Raw genomic sequence first — 21334 nt, forward strand, 5'->3', positions numbered from 1 at the left:
GCAGCGACTTGGTCTTCACTGCACACTTTTACCAAATTTTACAAGTTTGATACTTTTGCTTCTTCTGAGGCTATTTTTGGGAGAAAGGTTTTGCAAACCGTGGTGCCTTCCATTTAGGTGACCTGATTTGCTCCCTCCCTTCATCCGTGTCCTAAAGCTTTGGTATTGGTTCCCACAAGTAAGGATGACGCCGTGGACCGGACACACCTATGTTGGAGAAAACAGAATTTATGTTTACCTGATAAATTACTTTCTCCAACGGTGTGTCCGGTCCACGGCCCGCCCTGGTTTTTTTAATCAGGTCTGATAATTTATTTTCTTTAACTACAGTCACCACGGTACCATATGGTTTCTCCTATGCAAATATTCCTCCTTAACGTCGGTCGAATGACTGGGGTAGGCGGAGCCTAGGAGGGATCATGTGACCAGCTTTGCTGGGCTCTTTGCCATTTCCTGTTGGGGAAGAGAATATCCCACAAGTAAGGATGACGCCGTGGACCGGACACACCGTTGGAGAAAGTAATTTATCAGGTAAACATAAATTCTGTTTTTTTATTTCATATAGAGGAGGACTTTTTATAATTTATTACTTTTTTAGATAGAAGAGATCATTTTTTGAGCACCATGTCCCTTTTAAGCAGATGTTTTTGTGATAAAACCGCCCTGCTTTTTATGCTTTGGGGAGTACCACTGTCCACCAATAGAGCTGGTGAATTTGTTGTAATCAGCCACTAAGCAACCTCTCCACACAGATGAGTTGTGCACAAGCATGCACTTCCTCTTGGTTCTACATCAATTTAAACAGCCGTTAGCTTGTGTCAAACCTTTCAAATGAGGGACTGTACTGCAACAATTTCACACTTGCAGTTTTTGTGAACAAATTAAATTGTGTAAACAACAAATACAGAGTTATAAACAAATATAAAATGACAAGTTTATATTATATTGTATTAAATTACTGGGTAGGATACAGACAGTGATTGGTGGCTACATGTGTATGCCTCGCCTGATTGGCTCACTGGCTAAGTGCTGCTCAGTAGTGGCAGTGCAGGACTCAGTGCCTAAGTATATATATATACTAATGCATTATGGGAACAGTGACTTCAGGGGGACATTTTGTACTAAGCATACATGTCGTCTATTGATAAGTCTCACTGTCCTGGGGTGTCTCCTCCCTCAGCTAAAGGTGTTGCATTAAATTAAAAATGATAACCATAAACCCATACTGAAATGCTTGTAATGACCCACATTGCAAACTGTTGTATAATATTGCCTTATATGCACTGATCTGCCTAAACAAAAATAGGCTGCATCACATGTGAACGGATATAAAATCCTCCGCTAGTGGAGAGCAGAGTTAGACTGACTAATTGAAGTCATGCTTCTCACTGAATGCTATTTAAGGAGGTTTGTTTAATGTGTGAGTGATCTGTTTTTTATTTATCTGTAGTAATGTAATAGTTTATGTTTTGGCACAAGTACATATATCCTCACTGTACAAACTTAAATGGGCATTAAAGTATTTTGTCATATATGCATCAGAAATGAATCACTGCATTGCTAAAGATCTGCATACAAAATACTTGTCTTAAAAACATTTAAGCTGTCATTCTGCTAGCGGAATGTGAATTGTTTTTCATAGTCCTGGATCACACCTCTTAAAAAGCCTCTTAAAGGTACACAAAACTCAAAACAAATATTTCATGATTTAGATAGAGCATGTGATTTTAACTTACTCCTATTCTCAGAAGGCTTCATTATCTTGTTAAACTTTGTTAAAGGGGCAGCTATGCAGTACTGGGAGCTAGCAGAATACATCTGGAGAACCAGTGAAAAGAGGGATTTGTGTGCAGCCACCAATGAGCAACTAGCTCCCAGTAATGTATTTATGCTCCTGATGCTCCATTTAAATAAATATATATATATATATATATATATATATATATATATATATATATATAGAGCCAACCCAAGGTATTGATCTAGGATCATTTTGGTATATTTCATGCCACCATTTCACCTTCAAATGTGATATCGAAAATATGTTTTAACTTTTTCGCAAACTTTGGGTTTCTCACTGAAATTATGTACATACCGCTTGTGCAATCATGGCACAAATGATTGTAAAAGCTTCTCTGGGATCCCCTTTGTTTGCATATAGCAGACATGCATGGCTTTGCCATTGTTTTTGGTAATTAGGCCCCTAATTGCAGCTGTGCACCACATTTATGAAATTCCCAGCAGTGATGGGGTTAATTAGTTAGCTGGTAAGGGTAATAGTATTCTAGTGTACAGATTACCCTCCTACCTGACATTTCCTACCTCCCTGATCCCTTCCAAACAGCTCTCCCACCCACATCCCTCACCGCAATCTTAGGTACAGACGGTGTGCTAGTTCTGAAGTTTTAGGGCTCCCAAAGAGCTCTCTAACCCTCATCCCCTCCCATTGGCCTCCACCATCTTAGGTACTGGCAGCTGTCTGCCAGTACATAGTTTATACTTTGTTTTAAACTCCCCCACCCTCTCTTATATCTGTCCTTTCTGTAGTGTAGCATCCTCTCCCTTCAAAAAAAAATTCTGCAGCGTAGGGTCCCTTCCCCTCCATCCCCCTTCCACTGCTTGACCACCCACCTATCTCCAACCTTTCTCCCATAAAGATCGTTACAGACAATGACACAGACCATGTCACTGTCTGTAATGATCTGGCAATGTGCCATCATATGGTAATAGAGCATCAATCGTTTTCCGTTACCATATGAAGGCAGATGCTGGAAGTGCACAAACAGCATGTCTCAGTCGTCACTTGACAACCAAGACTGCTTGGGCTTCCAGCATGTCAGACGTAACTCTACATTGTGCGGTATGATGGGCTATGTACTACATGACATAGATCTACGTCCAAATGGAGCAAGGGTTTACTTTAATGTCCCTTTAATGAAATGTGCAAGAATCTTAGTATACTTAGTACAGAATCAAGTGTTTGGGGAAAAAGTCAGACAAATTATGTAAGAGCTGATTGGTGCCAGGTAAATACATCTGGAGAAACCAACATTACCCATAGACAGGCAGACATTTGTTCTGAGTCCAGACTGTGTAATACAGCATAACACATAAGATCAATATACAGGTCCTATACAGATAGGTAAAAAGGAGTTAGGATCTGCTTAGATGTGTATAATACATTTCCTTTATTTAGTTATGTTTTTATTTATTTTTAATAAAAATACTGTAAGGCACAAATTAAAGGGACACTAAACCCACATTTTTTTTAAAGATTCAAATAGAGCATGCAATTTTAAGCATCTTTCTAATTTACTCTTACTATCAATTTTTATTTGTTCTCTTGCTATGTTTATTTAAAAAGTAGGAATTTAAAGCTTAGGAGCCAGCCCATTTTAGGTTCAGCCCCATGGATAGTGCTTGCTTATTGGTGGATACAGTTAGCAAACCAATAAGCAAGCATAACCCAGGTTCTCAACCAAAAAACGGGCCAGCTTTTAAGTATTACATTCCAGCTTTTTAAATAAAGATAGCAAGAGAACGAAGAAAAAATGATAATAGAAGTAAATTAGAAAGTTGCTTAAAATTGCATGCTCATTAAAGAAAAAAACTGTGTTTAGTGTCCCTTTAAGTTACTCACTATAGTGTAAAAATAGAAAGGGAGACATAATTACTTGTGAGGAAATGTATAACATGGCTTGCTGAATGCTATATTCTTGACATTGTTTTCCATGTTAGTCTGTAGACTCCAGCCTTGGGGGTCTGTCCAGATCGAGCACCGTGGCTAGCCTTGATACAGACTCTACTAAAAGCTTTGGTAAGCACCCAATAGCACAACAGTGCAAGCATTCGTTTCGGAGTGGGATTACAGAACACACTGTACTTTTTAATATTAAAGCAGGAAATTGAATATATATATATGTGTGTGTGTGTGTGTATTTGTGTGTGTATAGGTATTTATTAAGTTAACAGTGTGTGTAGTGTGTGTATTTGTGTGTGTGTGTGTGTGTGTATAGGTATTTATTAAGTTAACAGTGTGTGTAGTGTGTGTATTTGAGTGTGTGTATAGGTATTTATTAAGTTAACAGTGTGTGTATTTGTGTGTGTGTGTGTGTGTGTGTGTGTATAGGTATTTATTAAGTTAACAGTGTGTAGAGTGTGTGTATTTGTGTGTGTGTGTATAGGTATTTATTAAGTTAACAGTGTGTAGAGTGTGTGTATTTGTGTGTGTGTGTGTATAGGTATTTATTAAGTTAACAGTGTGTGTAGTGTGTGTATTTGTGTGTGTGTGTGTATAGGTATTTATTAAGTTAACAGTGTGTAGAGTGTGTGTATTTGTGTGTGTGTGTGTATAGGTATTTATTAAGTTAACAGTGTGTGTAGTGTGTGTATTTGTGTGTGTGTGTATAGGTATTTATTAAGTTAACAGTGTGTAGAGTGTGTGTATTTGTGTGTGTGTGTGTGTATAGGTATTTATTAAGTTAACAGTGTGTAGAGTGTGTGTATTTGTGTGTGTGTGTGTATAGGTATTTATTAAGTTAACAGTGTGTAGAGTGTGTGTATTTGTGTGTGTGTGTGTGTATAGGTATTTATTAAGTTAACAGTGTGTAGAGTGTGTGTATTTGTGTGTAGTGTGTGTATTTGTGTGTGTGTGTGTATAGGTATTTATTAAGTTAACAGTGTGTAGAGTGTGTGTATTTGTGTATAGGTATTTATTAAGTTAACAGTGTGTAGAGTGTGTGTATTTGTGTATAGGTATTTATTAAGTTAACAGTGTGTATAGTGTGTGTAGTGTGTGTATTTGTGTGTGTGTGTGTATAGGTATTTATTAAGTTAACAGTGTGTATAGTGGAATACTACTAATATGAGAGGGTGAAACATAACCAGTCACACAATAAGGAAACTAAATGTATTCACATATGCACTTTCCACAGACACAGTCACGCGTACTCTCTCACAAAAGTGTGCAGATACGACGTTTAAACACACAGGGTGACACATTCAGTATTGCAGACATGCACAGCCTTAAAGAGAAGAATAGGAAGATTGTCCTCTTGCTTGGTGTGAAATGGAAAATGAGCTCCAGATTTTGTTATTAAAAGTTAGCAGCCTTCCCTTATATCAGCCCATCTCTCATACCTGGAATTAGCTTAGCAGTGATTTATTACAACTTGCTCTGAAGCAACATATACCCACCATACCAAGTATCCACCTTTGATAGCAGCCTTCAGTATTCAGAGTGGGCTTTTTACAGAGGACAGCTTCATCCCAGCTTAGCTCAGTAGAGGCCCTAGACAGTATGGGCTCATAATCAATTGTGAACTTGTAAAGATTTATAGAATGCCCTTGTAATACTCTTTATCACAATCCACTGTTTCCCTTTAAACTTAATATTTCTCTCTTTAAAATGTTCTCCAGTTCTTTTATTTTTCATAGTTGTGGAAGTCTAAGAAATTCTTGAAGTTAAATGCTTCCTACGTACCTTTTGGCTTTTTCTGTAAATGAAATTAACTTGTAGTACAAGCTAGCTGCCAAACTGTGCTATATTCACAAACCCTCCTACATATGAATTTATGCATTAGGTAGACTCTATACCTATTAAATATTATATAGCTCATGAATAAGCCTATATGACATTTTGTGTACTATGTTTTGCATAGTAAAGTTGGTATAGTTTCATGTAATTAACAAAACAGATACCCTAATACAGAATTAGACATACTAACAAAATAAGGAAAACCACCCACAAGTATGTGAGTATGCTCCAAGAAAGATATGCTTATGTGCACAATATGAAAAGAGATAGTGGTAATATTAATAAAAATTAATGACTTTTATTAAATTTGTTTTAAAAGACCGCAAAAAAATGTGCTTCTTGCCTGGGAAAAACTTTTTTAAGGGAAAGGTGTTGGGTGTTGGTGCACACAGCATTCAGCGTGTGCTGAGTACTTTAGTTGACTAAAAATCAAAGCATACTTAAAGAGACACTGAACCCAAATTTTTTCTTTCGTGATTCAGATAGAGCATGCAATTTTAAGAAACTTTCTAATTTACTCCTATTATCAATTTTTCTTCGTTCTCTTGCTATCTTTATTTAAAAAATAAGGCATCTAAGTTAAGGAGCCAGACAATTTTGGTTCAGAGACTGGACAGCACTTGTTTTTTGATGGGTGAATTTATCCACCAATCAGCAAGAACAACCCAGGTTGTTCACCAAAAATGAGCCGGCATCTAAACTTACATTCTTGCTTTTCAAATAAAGATGCCAAGAGAATGAAAAAAAAAATGATAATAGGAGTAAATTAGAAAGTTGCTTAAAATTGCCTGCTCTGTCTGAATCACAAAAGAAAAAAATTTGGGTTCAGTGTCCCTTTAATACATGCCTTTATGAACAGGCAGCTAATTGAATTGTGATTTAGAGGAATACAAATGAAAACTTTATTGAACTAACACGCTCCCTATTTATAATATCCCAGGTTAACTGCTATACATAGTGTTTCAGAATCTGTATCTAACAATTACTACCCAGGTGTAGTGTTTTTAAATTTGTGTGTGAGTGCAGCAAGAAGCACATTTTTTTTTTTTTTGCTGTCTTTTAAAACGAATTTAATAAAAGTCATTAATTTTTATTAATATCACCACTATCTCTTTTCATATTGTGCGCATAAGCATATCTTTCTTGGAGCATACTCACATACTCGTGGGTGGTTTTCCTTATTTTGTATATATATTACATGCTTCCCGCACAACTACTTGTCTTAGACCCAAAGCAAAATACACATTATTGTAACAAGGTCTACAAGTAGATATCTATAAACAGATACATTTTCTTTACCTTACTCTTTTCTATAATTATATATACAGCATAAAATAAATGAGCTATTGTTAGTAATAACATAAGGGAATTTTATAATGCATATGCATAAGGCTATCCTATTAATTAATTAATCTTGTACTTTAGAAGGGAATATGGATAGATTATGTGTGCATTCTGTTTTTTATCTGCTGTCAAAATATAGTTTACCAGTTCTCCCTTTCTTTCTATGCACAAAAAACAAAACATAAGATAGGATTGTACAATTAGTATTACAACAGTTAAGTCCATGTATCATTTTAAAAAGGAGGGCAATTTAAAAATAGCTTTATTGGTACGAGCTGTCTCTTTAAAAAAAACTGACGTACACACTTATGACATCACCAACACACATTAAATACTACACAGGAAGTGTACAGCCTCTCTTAGCCGATAACAAAGATTACACTATGTTACTATAGTGGACTAATTTCCACATAGTATTCTGCAAGGGATTCAAGCCAAACAAGTAAAGACTGTGATGTCTCTGCACAAGAAAAGTAAATGTGTATTCTTCTTATATTATTACATTCTTGCTGCTAGCTACAGGACATATATCACTGTGACCAATAGGACATGCTCTTCCTCTATTAACCTAATGGCTTCCTGTCTTTTGTCGGCAGGACAAGGCGCTAGTAATTCCGAAGCATGTGCTGAGTTCAAAGTGAAGTATGTGGGGTCGATTGAGAAACTGAAGCAGGAAGACTGTAAAAAACTCCAGGGATCTTTGGACCTAATAAATTACATTGATGTAGCGCAGGTAACTGACGAACCTGCAAGCTGTAAAAGCTGGTGCCTGCTTGCAAATGCTGTACAGACTGTTTTTCTTTGTGAATATTATTATGTGGATAATTGAATTGTTAATTGATACTTTGATAGCATTGTTTTCCTGTAATAATTGATTAAATATTTCTATTTTCACTCATTTCTGGTAATGTAGACTTCATGTGACTCTAAATATAGACATGCTAATGTATTATTGTGGTAACAGGAACCAGTGTCTGGAATAATAAAAACAGCCACTGGTGATAAATAACTTAACATTTCTACATATATACTAAATAAGTTTCCTCGTGTTTGTTTATTAAATAGTATCTTAAACTTGTAGTTTACAAATACATTTTCACAATATGAAGTGCTACACCAAACGAGGCAGCTGTGTAGACTAATACGCATTATCAGGTTCATTTATTTTGTTTCTTACCTTAGCAAAATGGAAAACTGCCTTTTGTACCTCAAGATGAAGAATTTATCATGAGCGTCTCTAAATATGGCATAAAAGTTACTACATCTGATCAGTACGTAAGTAACTAAGTAGCAATCTAAGTTGTGTGTAATATTTCTAAGTAATTAAGTGCTGCTTTGGAAAAAATAAAATCTGCATACAAAATAAATTTTTTAAAAGCAGTTAAACTGTCAGTTTGTTAGCAAAATTTGCATTGTTTGCAGTCCAGGGAAACATCTTTAAGGAACCCTCTAGGATCGATATTGGTGAGCTCCTGCTCTGATCAAGCAACAAGTGTGTAGAATGTTGCAGGGGGAAGTATCAGGATCCTATAGGGTATACTTCAGCCTCTCCCTCGCTGTGAAACCCCCCATCAGTTTCTAGAATTAAATTACAGGACAAATGGGCAAAATTACAATGAGTGTCTGTGCACGTCCTTAAAATGTAGTTTCAAAGGGCCGATATGATGTGAGCTGTATTACGTATACACCTTGTGTCATTTTATCCACAATTCACAGTCTAGTGCCTGTCAAGGGACCAGTAACAGGTGTGTTTATTATTCCACTCAAAGAGGAGAAGATAAAAACTGTTTGTGAAAATTCTTCCCTTTATCATAGTTATCTTATTCCCCAGTCATTTTGTAACCTCAGACAACATTTAATTTGTTACATGTTAGATTAAACAATACCCATAACTATCAAATATTAGTTAATACAAATGTATTTATTTATTATTACAAACAAGTAAAACACAATACCTCAAGATCCAGAAAGTATCTATTAACCATTTTCAGCTAAGATCTTACAGCATTTATACTTATCTCAGGCAAATCAGCTTTGTTCTATACCATATACCTACAGAAAGAGAAGCAATTTGCCAGGAATAAACACCAGCTCAGTGACTTTGTTCTATGGCCCTATTACCACCTGGGAGTAGCTTATTTTATCCCAATTGTACTTTTCACAGAGGAGAACTTTCCTAGAGTATATCAGTCTGATCCCGCCAACATGGTCAGTCCAGCCCCAAAATACCAGGCAATTGTCCTCTGAACAAGGAAAATGGCAACCCCAGATGAATTGGTTTGGCATCTTTTGGGCCTCGTCAGTGAGGTGCAGTCGCATCCCTCTAGGTACATTGGGCAAGGTGTCCACGTCTGGTTACCCCCCCATCACCCTTAGGGAGACTTTCCCCAGGGTCATAATACAGATACAAACAGAAAGAGAAGCAATCTGTCAGGAATGAACCACCTGGGAGTAGATTCTTTTAGCTCAATTGTACTTTTCACAGAGGAGGCCAAAACGATCGTCTGGGGTTGCCATTTCCCTTGTTCAGAGGAGAATTGCCTGGTATTTTGGTGCTGGACTGACCTTGTTAGACGGGATCAGACTGATATACTTTAGTAAACTTCTCCTTTGTGAAAAAGCAAATTTGGTCTAAAAGAAGCTACTCCCAGGTTGTACCCGGGCCATAGAACAAGCCACTGCGCTGTTGTTTATTGCTAGCAGATTACTTCTCTTTCTGTATGTATTTGTTATATATAATAAATGCAAAAGGCTAAATCTATACTTTAGTTTTCTCATAAGAATTTCACCAATTTGCATGACGTAGAAATAATTATATTTTAATTCTACTCGTGTAGTTCAATGGCGTGACATGATATAAAGTTAAAATAAGCTTTTCTAAGTTTCTATAGACTACAGGTGTAATTATTGTTTTGATTGGCACAGGCAACTGCTTTATGTATATGATTGTCCTTGAAGCATATTCTATCTAAATACTAACTAACTAATACTATCCTAATACTATACTAACTAATACTATCCCAATGCTAAATATATATAATATAATTTAAAAATAATTTAACCCAGCACTTACTCCTAGTGCTTAGTTTCAGGGAAATAGCACAGTCCTCTAGGGTATAAACAAACAACACAGTCTTGATAAATTTTACACTCCCTTTTATTTTGTACTTCAAGTGCAGTTTACAGCAGTTTGTGTTTGCAGCAATATAACACAATGAATCCTATAAACAAAAACCTCACATCACAACAATCAAGGAGAAATATAGACCTCATCACTTACAAATCACTTACAAATCCCTGTTCTCAGACACTATATACACAGATTAAATATAAATATATATATATATATATATATATATATAAATAACTCCACACCTTGTTGTTGCAGGATGTACTGCACAGACATGCTCTGTATCTCATTGTCTGCATGGTGTGCTATGATGACGGCTTGGTGGCTGGGAAAAGCTTGCTGGTTCTGAAGACAAAAGGCCTGGGTGACGATGAGTGCAGCCTTTGGGTGTATCAGTGTAACTGTTTGGTAAGTTGTATTCTGGTAAGCACTTAAATGAGTAGAAATGGTTTCAGAAGGCAAATACTGTATATCATATATATTTGTCCGATTTGTATTTGCCTGAAAGTATTCTTTGAAAACTGGTCAAGCCAGCAGCCAGAAAACCACCTGCATGCACAATGTAAACATGATACTGAATATGAGGATGTTTGCTGTAATTTTTATTATTATTTGACTAATAATGGTACTGGATATGTAACATCCAGCGGCAACCTACCCACCTATAGAAACTTTGTAAATAATTGTACTATGACCAGTTCCACCTTACTGGACTATCAGATCAACAGAGCCAAATCCATGATTGGAAGCTATAGACACCTGCATGTATAACCTCTTTGTTAATTTTCTAAATGTAAAATTATTATTATTGTCTGCAGCGCTACACAGGGTTACAATAAATAAAGACAAGACAGGGACAGAAGACTGGGGCAGAAAGGTTACAGGGCCCTGTTTCTTAGAGAGCTTATAGTATAAATGAAATGCATATGACTCTGTATCTAGCAACAATTGCTCTGATTGACTCTTCTGAGCTACCACATGTGAGAAGTGCCCAATTCTCTTATAAGTTTTTCAAGCATCATTTCATGGCTGTTTGCACAGCTTTTTACAGTGTTTGCACATGCTTCTGAACAAGCTTATTATTTAACAAATTCTTATGTATTTATTCAAAATTGCTAAAATTTTATCAAACATAAACATATATACACGTATGCCTGCTTCTCATTTGTTCACCAGCTGCATCTGGGGGGGCATATAGCGCAACCTTTGACTCTATAGCTAACCCATTTGCAGAGGTTAAACACATAAATGTCTATAAGGGAATTTTATAAAAAAATAAAATCCTATATAAAGTATTTTATTTTCAGCATTTCCCTTTAGTTAGATATTTTACTAGATAACTCATGGGTAGTTATTAAAAAAACTAACTTTTAATGTACTACAATGGCTTAGAAAAAAATTACCCAGCTGCCTTAGTGTTATTGCATTGCAATTCTGAAGGATTAGAAGGGGAACCATTCACCTAGATTACGATTTTTGCATTAGAGGCTATGCGGTGCTAACGAGCAGTTTATGCTCACCGCTCACTTACAGACAGCGCTGGTATTACGGGTTTTTACAAACCCGGCGTTAACCGCAAAAAAGTGATTGTAGAGCAAAATTTTGCTCCACATCTCACCTCAATACCAGCGCTGTTACGTTAGCGGTGAGCTGGCTGAACGTGCTCGTGCACGATTTCCCCATAGGAATCAATGGGGGAGAGCCGGCTGAAAAAAAAACCTAACACCTGCAAAAAAGCAGCGTTTAGCTCCTAACGCAGCCCCATTGATTCCTATGGGGAAAATACATTTATGTCTACACCTAACACCCTAACATGAACCCCAAGTCTAAACACCGCCACCACCTACATTATACTTATGAACCCCTAATCTGCTGCCCCCAACATCGCCAAAACACCTACATTATATTTATTAACCCCTAATCTGCCGCCCCCAATGTCGCCGCCACTATATTAAAGTTATTAACCCCTAAATCCAAGTCTAACCCTAACACCCCCTAACTTAAATATAATTGAAATAAATCTAAATAAAATTACTATTATTACCTAAATAATTCCTATTTAAAACTAAATACTTACCTATAAAATAAACCCTAAACTAGCTACACTATAACTAATAGTTACATTGTAGCTATCTTAGGGTTTATTTTTATTTTACAGGCAAGTTTGTATTTATTTTAACTAGGTAGAATAGTTATTAAATAGTTTTACTATTTAATAACTACCTAGTTAAAATAAATACAAATTTACCTGTAAAATAAAACCTAACCTAAGTTACAATTACACCTAACACTACACTATAATTAAATTAATTCCCTAAATTAAATACAATTAAATACAATTAAGTAAAATGATCTAAAGTACAAAAAACAAACAAACTCAAAATTACAGAAAATAATAAACAAATTACAAGATTTTTAAACTAATTACACCTAATCTAATCCCCCTAACAAAATAAAAAGCCCCCCCAAAATAAATAAAAAAAGCCCTACCCTACACTAAATTACAAATTGCCCTTAAAAGGGCCTTTTGCAGGGCATTGCCCCAAAGTAATCAGTGCTTTTACCTGTAAAAAAAAGTACAAATCCCCCCCCCCAACATTAAAACCCACCAGCCACCCACACAACCAACCCTACTCTAAAACCCACCCAATACCCCCTTAAAAAAACCTAACACTAACCCCTTGAATATCACCTTACCGGGAGAAGTCTTCACCCAACCGGGCTAAAGTCCTCAATGAAGCCGGGAGAAGTCTTCATCCAAGCCGGGCGAAGTGGTCCTCCAGGCGGGCAGAAGTCTTCATCAAGACGGCATCTTCTATCTTCATCCAGTCGGCACGGAGCGGGTCCATCTTCAAGACATCCGGCACGGAGCATCCTCTTCCGTCAAAGTCTTCTTACTAAATGACGGTTCCTTTAAGTGACGTTATCCAAGATGGCGTCCCTTCAATTCTGATTGGCTGATAGAATTCTATCAGCCAATCGGAATTAAGGTAGAAAAAATCAGCCAATAGGATTGAGCTGGCATTCTATTGGCTGATTGGAACAGCCAATAGAATGCCAACTCAATCCTATTGGCTGATTGGATCAGCCAATAGAATTCTATCAGCCAATCGGAATTGAAGGTACGCCATCTTGGATGACGTCACTTAAAGGAACCGTCATTTAGTAAGAAGACTGCGATGGAAGAGGATGCCTCCGCACCTGATGTCTTGAAGATGGACCCGCTCCGCGCCAGTTGGATGAAGATAGATAGATAGAAGATGCCGTCTGGATGAAGACTTCTGCCCGTCTGGAGGACCACTTCACCCGGCTTGGATGAAGACTTCTCCCGGCTTCGTTGAGGACTTCGGCCCGGTTGGGTGAAGACTTCTCCCGGTAAGGTGATCTTCAAGGGGTTAGTGTTAGGTTTTTTTAAGGGGGTACTGGGTGGGTTTTAGAGTAGGGTTGGTTGTGTGGGTGGTGGGTTTTAATGTTGGGGAGGGGGATTTGTACTTTTTTTACAGGTAATAGAGCTTATTACTTTGGGGCAATGCCCCGCAAAAGGCCCTTTTAAGGGCTATTTGTAATTTAGTGTAGGGTAGGGCTTTTTTTATTTTGGGGGGCTTTTTTATTTTGTTAGGGGGGTTAGATTAGGTGTAATTAGTTTAAAAATCTTGTAATTTAATTGTTGTTAAATTAGTTAATTTATTTAGTTATAGTGTAGTGTTAGGTGTAATTGTAACTTAGGTTAGGTTTTATTTTACAGGTACTTTTGTATTTATTTTAGCTAGGTAGTTATTAAATAGTTAATAACTATTTAGTAACTATTCTACCTAGTTAAAATAAATACAAACTTGCCTGTAAAATAAAAATAAACCCTAAGATAGATACAATGTAACTATAGTTATATTGTAGCTATCTTAGATTTTATTTTATAGGTAAGTATTTAGTTTTAAATAGGAATAATTTAGTTAATGATAGTTCTTTTTATTTAAATTTATTATATTTAAGTTAGGGTTAGACTTAGATTTAGGGGTTAATAACTTTAATATAGTGACGGAGACGTTGGGGACAGGAGATTAGGGGTTAATAAATGTAGGTAGGTTGCGGCGATGTTGGGAACAGCAGATTAGAGGTTAATAAAATTTAACTAGTGTTTGCGAGGCGGGAGTGCGGCGGTTTAGGAGTTAATATATTTATTATAGTGGCGGCGATCACCGGTTCGGCAGATTAGGGGTTAAATTTTTTATTATAGTGTTTGCGATGTGGGAGGGCCTCGGTTTAGGGGTTAATAGGTAGTTTATGGGTGTTAGTGTACTTTTTAGCACTTTAGTTAAGAGTTTTATGCTACAGCGTGTGTAGTGTAAAACTCTTAACTACTGACTTTTAAATGCTGGTACCAGTCTTGACAGAAGGTGTACCGCCTCACTTTTTTTTGTCAGACTCGTAATACCGGCGCTATGCAAGTCCCATTGAAAATATAGGATATGCAATTGACATAAGTGGATTTGCGGTATTTCCAAGTCTGGCCAAAAAAGTGAGCGGTACATCTGTACCTGCAAGACATTGTAATACCAGCGGGCATTAAAAACCAGCGTTGGGACTGGCCAGCGCTGCTTTTTAAGCCTAACGCCAAACTCGTAATCTACCCGATTGTTAACATAGATTCCATTGGCAACAAATTAAAAGCCAATACCATTGGCAAAGTCATTATTCCTGTTAGTATCACAATGTGTGACCCTTATTCTACGTACAGGATGGAATTTGAATCTACCTACTTTGTATTTCTCTTGTCCAGTTGTACCACTCTTATATATGGTGGCAGAGGCTAAAATTGTTTCAAACATGATACACATCTACATATACATTGAAATTGACTGTGATACGTATGTATTATAACACATATGATATAAAGAAGTGCCTGACTATAACATTATAATTCGTCTCAGTACATTAGATATGGGGGCCTTACAGACTGAGTTACAGGAATTACATTTTGGTTTAATCGTCATTAATGCCGTACCCATGTGCAATTATTGTAGATGATGTATCACAGAAGTGCTACTATGCACTTATCACTTATTTTGCACTTATCACTTATTTTATGCTGTAGGAGCAAGCACAAGCCATCTGCAAAGTCCTCTCTACAGCGTTTGATTCAGTTTTATCAGAGAAGACTCGAGTTCCGGCAGAATAGTCCTCTGCACTAAGGCAATGTGAAACTTACTTGTGTCAACGTATAGCATCACACCAGCAATGCATTGGGAGTATGTAAACCATTTTTTAAATTCTTTTTAGTGACATTTTTGAACAATGTACATTTATTTCTTGGGAATGGTCATGTTGTGCAGTGTTTTGCTGGATCCCATGGTAACTGTCAAATGGGTAAGTGGCCTGTTTATTTTTTATTGCTGATACATTTAAAGATTCTAAATATTCTTCAGACTTATTCTGAGTTTATTGTTCATCAAGACCAGTAACAGATTTTCTTTTCCCCTCTAATCAGAGTTATATGCTTAATCAAAATGTTATGCTTTGAATAACCAGTTACTAGAAATATATATTTTTTTAATTGTGATTTGGTAAAGAGAACTTGTTTACATTGTGGCCTTATTTCTGCGACATTAATTAGCTGGACACGTATATATTCTGTAGGCTGCCTGTGGTGTTAATTATAATGCAAAACATAGATAACTTCATTCTAAATCAAACAAAACCCTATAATACAAGCAGCATACTCTTTTAAAACGCATTAGCGTGAAGGTACTAATTGTGAGGTGAAAATCTCTGAAGCTCTTGCACTACTGCCTACTGGGCAAATACAGGGGCTACGTATGCTCAGACACAAGGTGCAACAGTACTCTGCATACATATTCCTAGATCCGTATAATTCAATCAGATTATTTACATGATCTAGAGAGATGTCTGCTTATGTTCTTATTTGGTTTCACAAAATGTCAGTCCAAATCATAAAAACAAAGCTGTATTATCTACTAGTTCTCTAATAGTTTGTGTTAGGACAGGAGCTCCAGTTGTGCATCAGATAAGTATAATGTTTATAAGATAGTTTCTTATGCACATGCTGTATATTAAATAATACACGATTGACCCATTTACCTTTATTTTAACCAGAATAGATTTACTTGATATTTTATTATAACTTATTTTGTTGAATATGTTTTAATGCTGTGTTCGGAGATTAGAAAATGATTGCTGTAGTTTAACAGTCAAGGAAGAAGCTACGAGTCCATATAATGTTAAAGGCTTAAACAAATGTCTTGCTCATGAGCTACAGTTTCTATCTGGGACTAGCCGTGTAATGAAAATGTACAGCCCTGGCTATAGTCCACTTACAAACTGTTAAGATTTAGAGCCTGGAGCTTACTTTCATGTTTGGTACAATTATTATGGAATTTCTGATGCCACGGCTGATAAGCTTGATTTAATTAAGTATTAATGGTACATCATTTTAAAGGGACAGTGAACTTTAAAACTGCTAGCAATGTATGAATTGCATTACAGAAAATCTAACCTTGGGACACGTGAAGCTAGCGTTCAAGTCTTTGTTTCAGTTTAGCACCCAGACGGGTGCTTTTTTTGGGCTTTCCTGCTAGTTTTTCTTTTTTGTAATTTTTGTTAAAGGGCCCACTAAAGTCATGCATTTTAAAACAACTTTCCATTATGAAAATGTGCACATTGTTTTTATATGCACACTTTCCAAGGCACCAGCTCCTACTGAGCATGTGCAGAATAGCACATTATATGCATTTTGTGATTGGCTGTCATTTCATACAGGGGGAGGGAAAATTGGATTAACTTTGAAATTTCCTAGAAAATCTACTGCTTATTTCAAATTTAAATTAAGTGCTATTGCATTGTCTTCTTATGGTTTATTTGTCAGATATTCAGCTCTACTGTGTTTAGTAGTCCTTTAAATCTGAGATTGCAGGCCTTACACAGAATCCAATGCCATTCTGCCCGCCCCTCAGAGTTAAGTATGGTCACACTGGTCTACTATTGAGGCTGTGGATCCTGAGCTACACAGTGAATGTGCTGTTTCTGAAGTCAATGGAACAGGTGCTATGACTTTTAATTGGTTGTATTGCCTGCAACATCAGATTTCTAATCTGAGCCTAGGTTAAAAGCACTGGTCCAGGTGCCAAATGGATATTGGATGCCGTTTTTATGTGTATAATGGTAAGTGGTTTGGGTTGCTGCAGTGCACTGTAATCGGTTTTAAAGTTTACTGTCTCTTTAAGAGACAAATATAATAGCTTTGGAAAATATTATTTCAGTTTGGTCCCTCTTTATTTTATTTGTCCTTTTCACTAAACTGAGTAGACATCAGGTACTAGTAGTATATAAATAAAAGGATCGCCACCCTCAAGGGGGGGGCTCTAAAGTGCGTTGTGAAGATACGTGAGTGAGGTATCTGTTTAAATTACCTCTAAGGGTTAAAAGAACAAAAAAAAAAACAACAACTAATATTTCATAAATTACACCGCAATTCGCAGGATATCAGTGAAAGCTGCCAAAGGAGATGGCTGTTAAGGGAAAGTGACTAAGTGCTAAGCAGTGCTACAAATGTGACAAACGTTACAAAAGGCTACAAATTGCTAGAAATAGCTACAAAGTGTTATAGTGCTACAGAGATACTATTACCAGTATACCAACCCGAGTGTATATTATTTTTGCAGTTTTTGGTGCACGTTTCTCTTTTTTCTTTCTAGGTATTTGTGTTTCATTTCATCTGACCCTTTATAATGGACCAGACCCTGCACTTTGTACATTGGAACCTTTTACATTTTGGATAACCGTATATCATAAGCATCCCCTTTTGGACAATATTCCATTGGACAATACCTAATTCGTTGCTTCAAAGTTTCAGTTTTTTTTATTTATTTATTTTATTTATTTTTTGCTGCAGCCATCCACCATATTTTTGTATATATCTTGGCCAATGATATTAGACATGTTCTCTATCTAATGTTTTTATAATCAATGTTCATTACTATTGTCGTTTTTAAATGTGATTTTAAACCGATTTACCAGATAATTTGTATATTCTGGCATCTTGTGAGAAGTCATTGTATAATATATATGCTATACAACTGCATCCGGGTACTAGACACTTGTAGTAGTATTTCTGTAACACTATACCACTTTGCAGCCACTTCAGCACTTTGTAGCATTTAATTCTATATATTTGTATCCGGTACCAGATACTTGTAATAGTATCTCTGTAGCACTATAACATTTTGTAGCTATTTCTAGCAATTTGTAGCAATACTTTGTAGCCTTTTGTAACTTTTGTCACATTTGTAGCACCGCTTAGCACTTAGTCACTTTCCTTTATCAGCCATCTCCTTTGGCAGCTTTCCACTTATATCCTGCGAATTGCAGTTTAATTGATGAAATACCAATTTTATGTTGTTGTTTTTTTGTTCTTTTAACCCTTAGAGGTAATTTAAACAGTTACCTCACTCACGTAATTTAAAAGATACCTCACTCACGTATCTTCACAACGCACTTTATCCCCCCCCCCCTTGAGGGTGGCGCTCCTTTTATTTATATACTACTATTTTTACAAACGATTGTGTTCGCAGATCACTATATATTGTTTCATTTTAGACATCGGGTACTACTTGTGTATTGGTCCTATGAAATATGAAGTTTTCATCTTGGGGGAGTAACTGTACATCTACGTACGTTAAGGATATTGTCCCAGATTTCCTAGAGCTTTAACAGATAGAATATCCTGTTTATCCGATGAGTATTTAGACAAACTAATGCCTTGTACTGATTTGGAAATCTGGTAGTGTTATATGTGCAGCACTTAGCTCTCTGTAAAGCAGAGGTAAAAACTGTGCTCTTTAGTAAAAAAAATATATATACGTTAAATAAAAGTAAATGTAAAAAGATACAGATTGAGTAAAAACAGCAAACAATTTACTTGTTTTCTTGCTAAATGAGCACTTAGAAATTCTAAGTATAGCCACTACCTTTACAAAAATTAAAGGGACATGATGAAATAGAACATATTTTCCAAATTAGCCTCCCACTGGACCCCCTTGTGTGGTTATTAAACACATCAATTAAACTTCCTCAACCTCATTTTAAATCCCTGTTAAAGATTATGACGAATAGCTTAAAAGTGCTGATTGCTCAAAACTGGAGATCATCGGAGATTCCCGCTCTGGCCCTATTCCGTAGCAAGGTCACAGACTTGATTGAACTGGAGGAGTATGGCTCCTACTTACAAGATAAAAGGGAACAATTCATAGAGCTACAGTATTATGGGCAAATTATATCAAATACAACAAGCCCCATCCTAGTCCATCCGGCAACACGTAGAGGTTTTTCTAATCGGCCATGTAGCAAGAACATACCCAAGCAAAAACGTAGCCAATGAATAATACTTTCAGGTAGATTTTAGTTCATAAAGAGATAAGCATTGAGATGTCTTTATTTTTGTCACTGTTATCTTGTTATTGTATTAGAAAAAAGTTAAAACAAGAGTCTATGATGCATGGTTTATGCTCTGTATTTCTCTTTGTGAAACTGACAATGCGATTGCCATAATTGTATTTTCATTTGTTTTATTTTATCGATCTCTTTGTATCATGGATTCTTAATAAAAGGTTTTGAAAAAAAAAAATTAAGAGGGACATGAAACCCAATTTTTTTTCTTCCAGGATTCAGATAGAACATACAATTTTTAACAACTTAACATTTTTACATCTATTATCAAATGTGCTTCATTCCCCTGATATTCTTTGCTGAAGGAGCAGCAATGCAATACTGAGAGTTAGCTGAACACATCTACTCAGCCAATCACAAGAGACAAATGTGTGCAGGCACCAATCATCAGCTAGCTGGTTGTGGCTACATATACCTTTTCAACAATAAATACCAAAAGAACAAAGTACATTTGAAAACAGAAGTGAATTTAAAAGTGTCTTAAAAGGACACGGTCTATCTGAATCATGCATGTTTAATTTTGACTTTCCTATCCCTTTAAAGGGATACTAAACCCAATTTTTTTCTTCCATGATTCAGATAGAGCATGCAATTTAAAGCAACTTTCTAATTTACTCCTATTATCAAATTTTTCATTATTCTCTTTCTTTATTTGAAAAAGAAGGCATCTAAGCTAAGGAGCCAGATAATTTTTGGGTCCAGAACCTGGGTAGCACTTGTTTATTGGTGCTGTCCAATCAGCAAGGACAACCCAGGTTGTGAACCAAAAATGGGCCAGCTTCTAAACTTACATTATTGCTTTTAAAATAAAGATAGCAAGAGAATCAAGAAAAATGATAATAGGAGTAAATTAGAAAGTTGCTTAAATTGCATGCTCTATTTGAATCACAAAAGAAACAATTTGGGTTCAGTGTCCCTTTAAGTTCTGTGGTCACATTATTTCTCCAACATTGGTGTGTCCGGGTCCACGGCGTCATCCCATTACTTGTGGGAAATATTCTCCCCCACAGGGAAAGGCAAGGAGAGCACACAGCAAGAGCTGTCCATATAGCTCCCCCTCTGGCTCCACCCCCCAGTCATTCTCCTTGCCGCTCTGAACAAGTAGCATCTACCACGGGGATGGCGAGGAGTTTGTGGTGTTAGTTGTAGTTTTTTATTCTTCTATCAAGAGTTTGTTATTTTAAAATAGTGCTGGCTTGTACTATTTACTCTATAACAGAAAAGTGATGAAGATTTCTGTTTAAGAGGGCTATGATTTTAGCAGACAGTAACTAAAATCCATTACTGTTATCACGCAGGACTGTTGAAACAAGAGAACTTCAGTTGGGGGTAACAGTTTGCAGACTCATCTGCTTCAGGTATGACTGGTTTCCTTCTAACAACACAGGCTAATGCTAGATGACAGTCATATTTCCCCTCAGGGGAAAAGGTAAGCCATTTTACTTTCACCTCAGCAAAAAAGATAACAGGCTTCCCCTTTTTTGTTTTTTATGCTGGTAGACACTGTTAGGGGCAAAATCGATTGGTTTTTATTACAATATGATACCATTTGAAATATTTTATAAGCTCACATACACTGGGGAAACGTTTTTTATTGATCTGGCATGTTTTAGACACCTAAATCTAGTCAGGAAGGCCCCTTCACTCTAGTGTGCTGAGGGAGGAAGCCCTCATTTTGGTGCTTCAGCTGCACAGTTGATTTACAAGGCAGTGCATGCAGATAGGGTCCTGTGGCTCAGAAAGTGACTCCAAAAGGCTTTTTTCTGTGAATGGTGACGCCTAAGGAAGGTAAAAAAGCTGCAACAAGTCTGTAGCAGGGATTGTAGTGTATAAAAACGGTTAAATCCAACAATTAGCTCCGGTTT

The 21334-nt window shown here is 36.5% G+C and overlaps 1 protein-coding gene across 3 annotated transcripts in view; it reads left to right on the top strand.

Moving 5' to 3' along the window:
- The window catches only part of ITGB1BP1 (integrin subunit beta 1 binding protein 1), a 58294-nt gene extending 42727 nt beyond the window's left edge, over positions 1 to 15567 (top strand). For 2 of the 3 annotated variants that reach the window (XM_053709705.1, XM_053709704.1), the window contains exons 4-8: positions 3739 to 3817; positions 7477 to 7613; positions 8063 to 8155; positions 10269 to 10418; positions 15103 to 15567. In XM_053709705.1, coding sequence (XP_053565680.1) covers positions 3739 to 3817; positions 7477 to 7613; positions 8063 to 8155; positions 10269 to 10418; positions 15103 to 15186 — 543 coding nt within the window. In that variant the 3' untranslated portion in view covers positions 15187 to 15567. Of the gene's footprint in view, positions 1 to 3738; positions 3818 to 7233; positions 7354 to 7476; positions 7614 to 8062; positions 8156 to 10268; positions 10419 to 15102 lie in introns of those variants that run through there. The other variant, XM_053709706.1, reaches the window with a different exon arrangement.
- Positions 15568 to 21334: the final 5767 nt, after the last annotated feature.

This window comes from Bombina bombina, chromosome 4 (genome assembly GCF_027579735.1).
Source record: "Bombina bombina isolate aBomBom1 chromosome 4, aBomBom1.pri, whole genome shotgun sequence".
Classification (NCBI taxonomy): domain Eukaryota; kingdom Metazoa; phylum Chordata; class Amphibia; order Anura; family Bombinatoridae; genus Bombina; species Bombina bombina.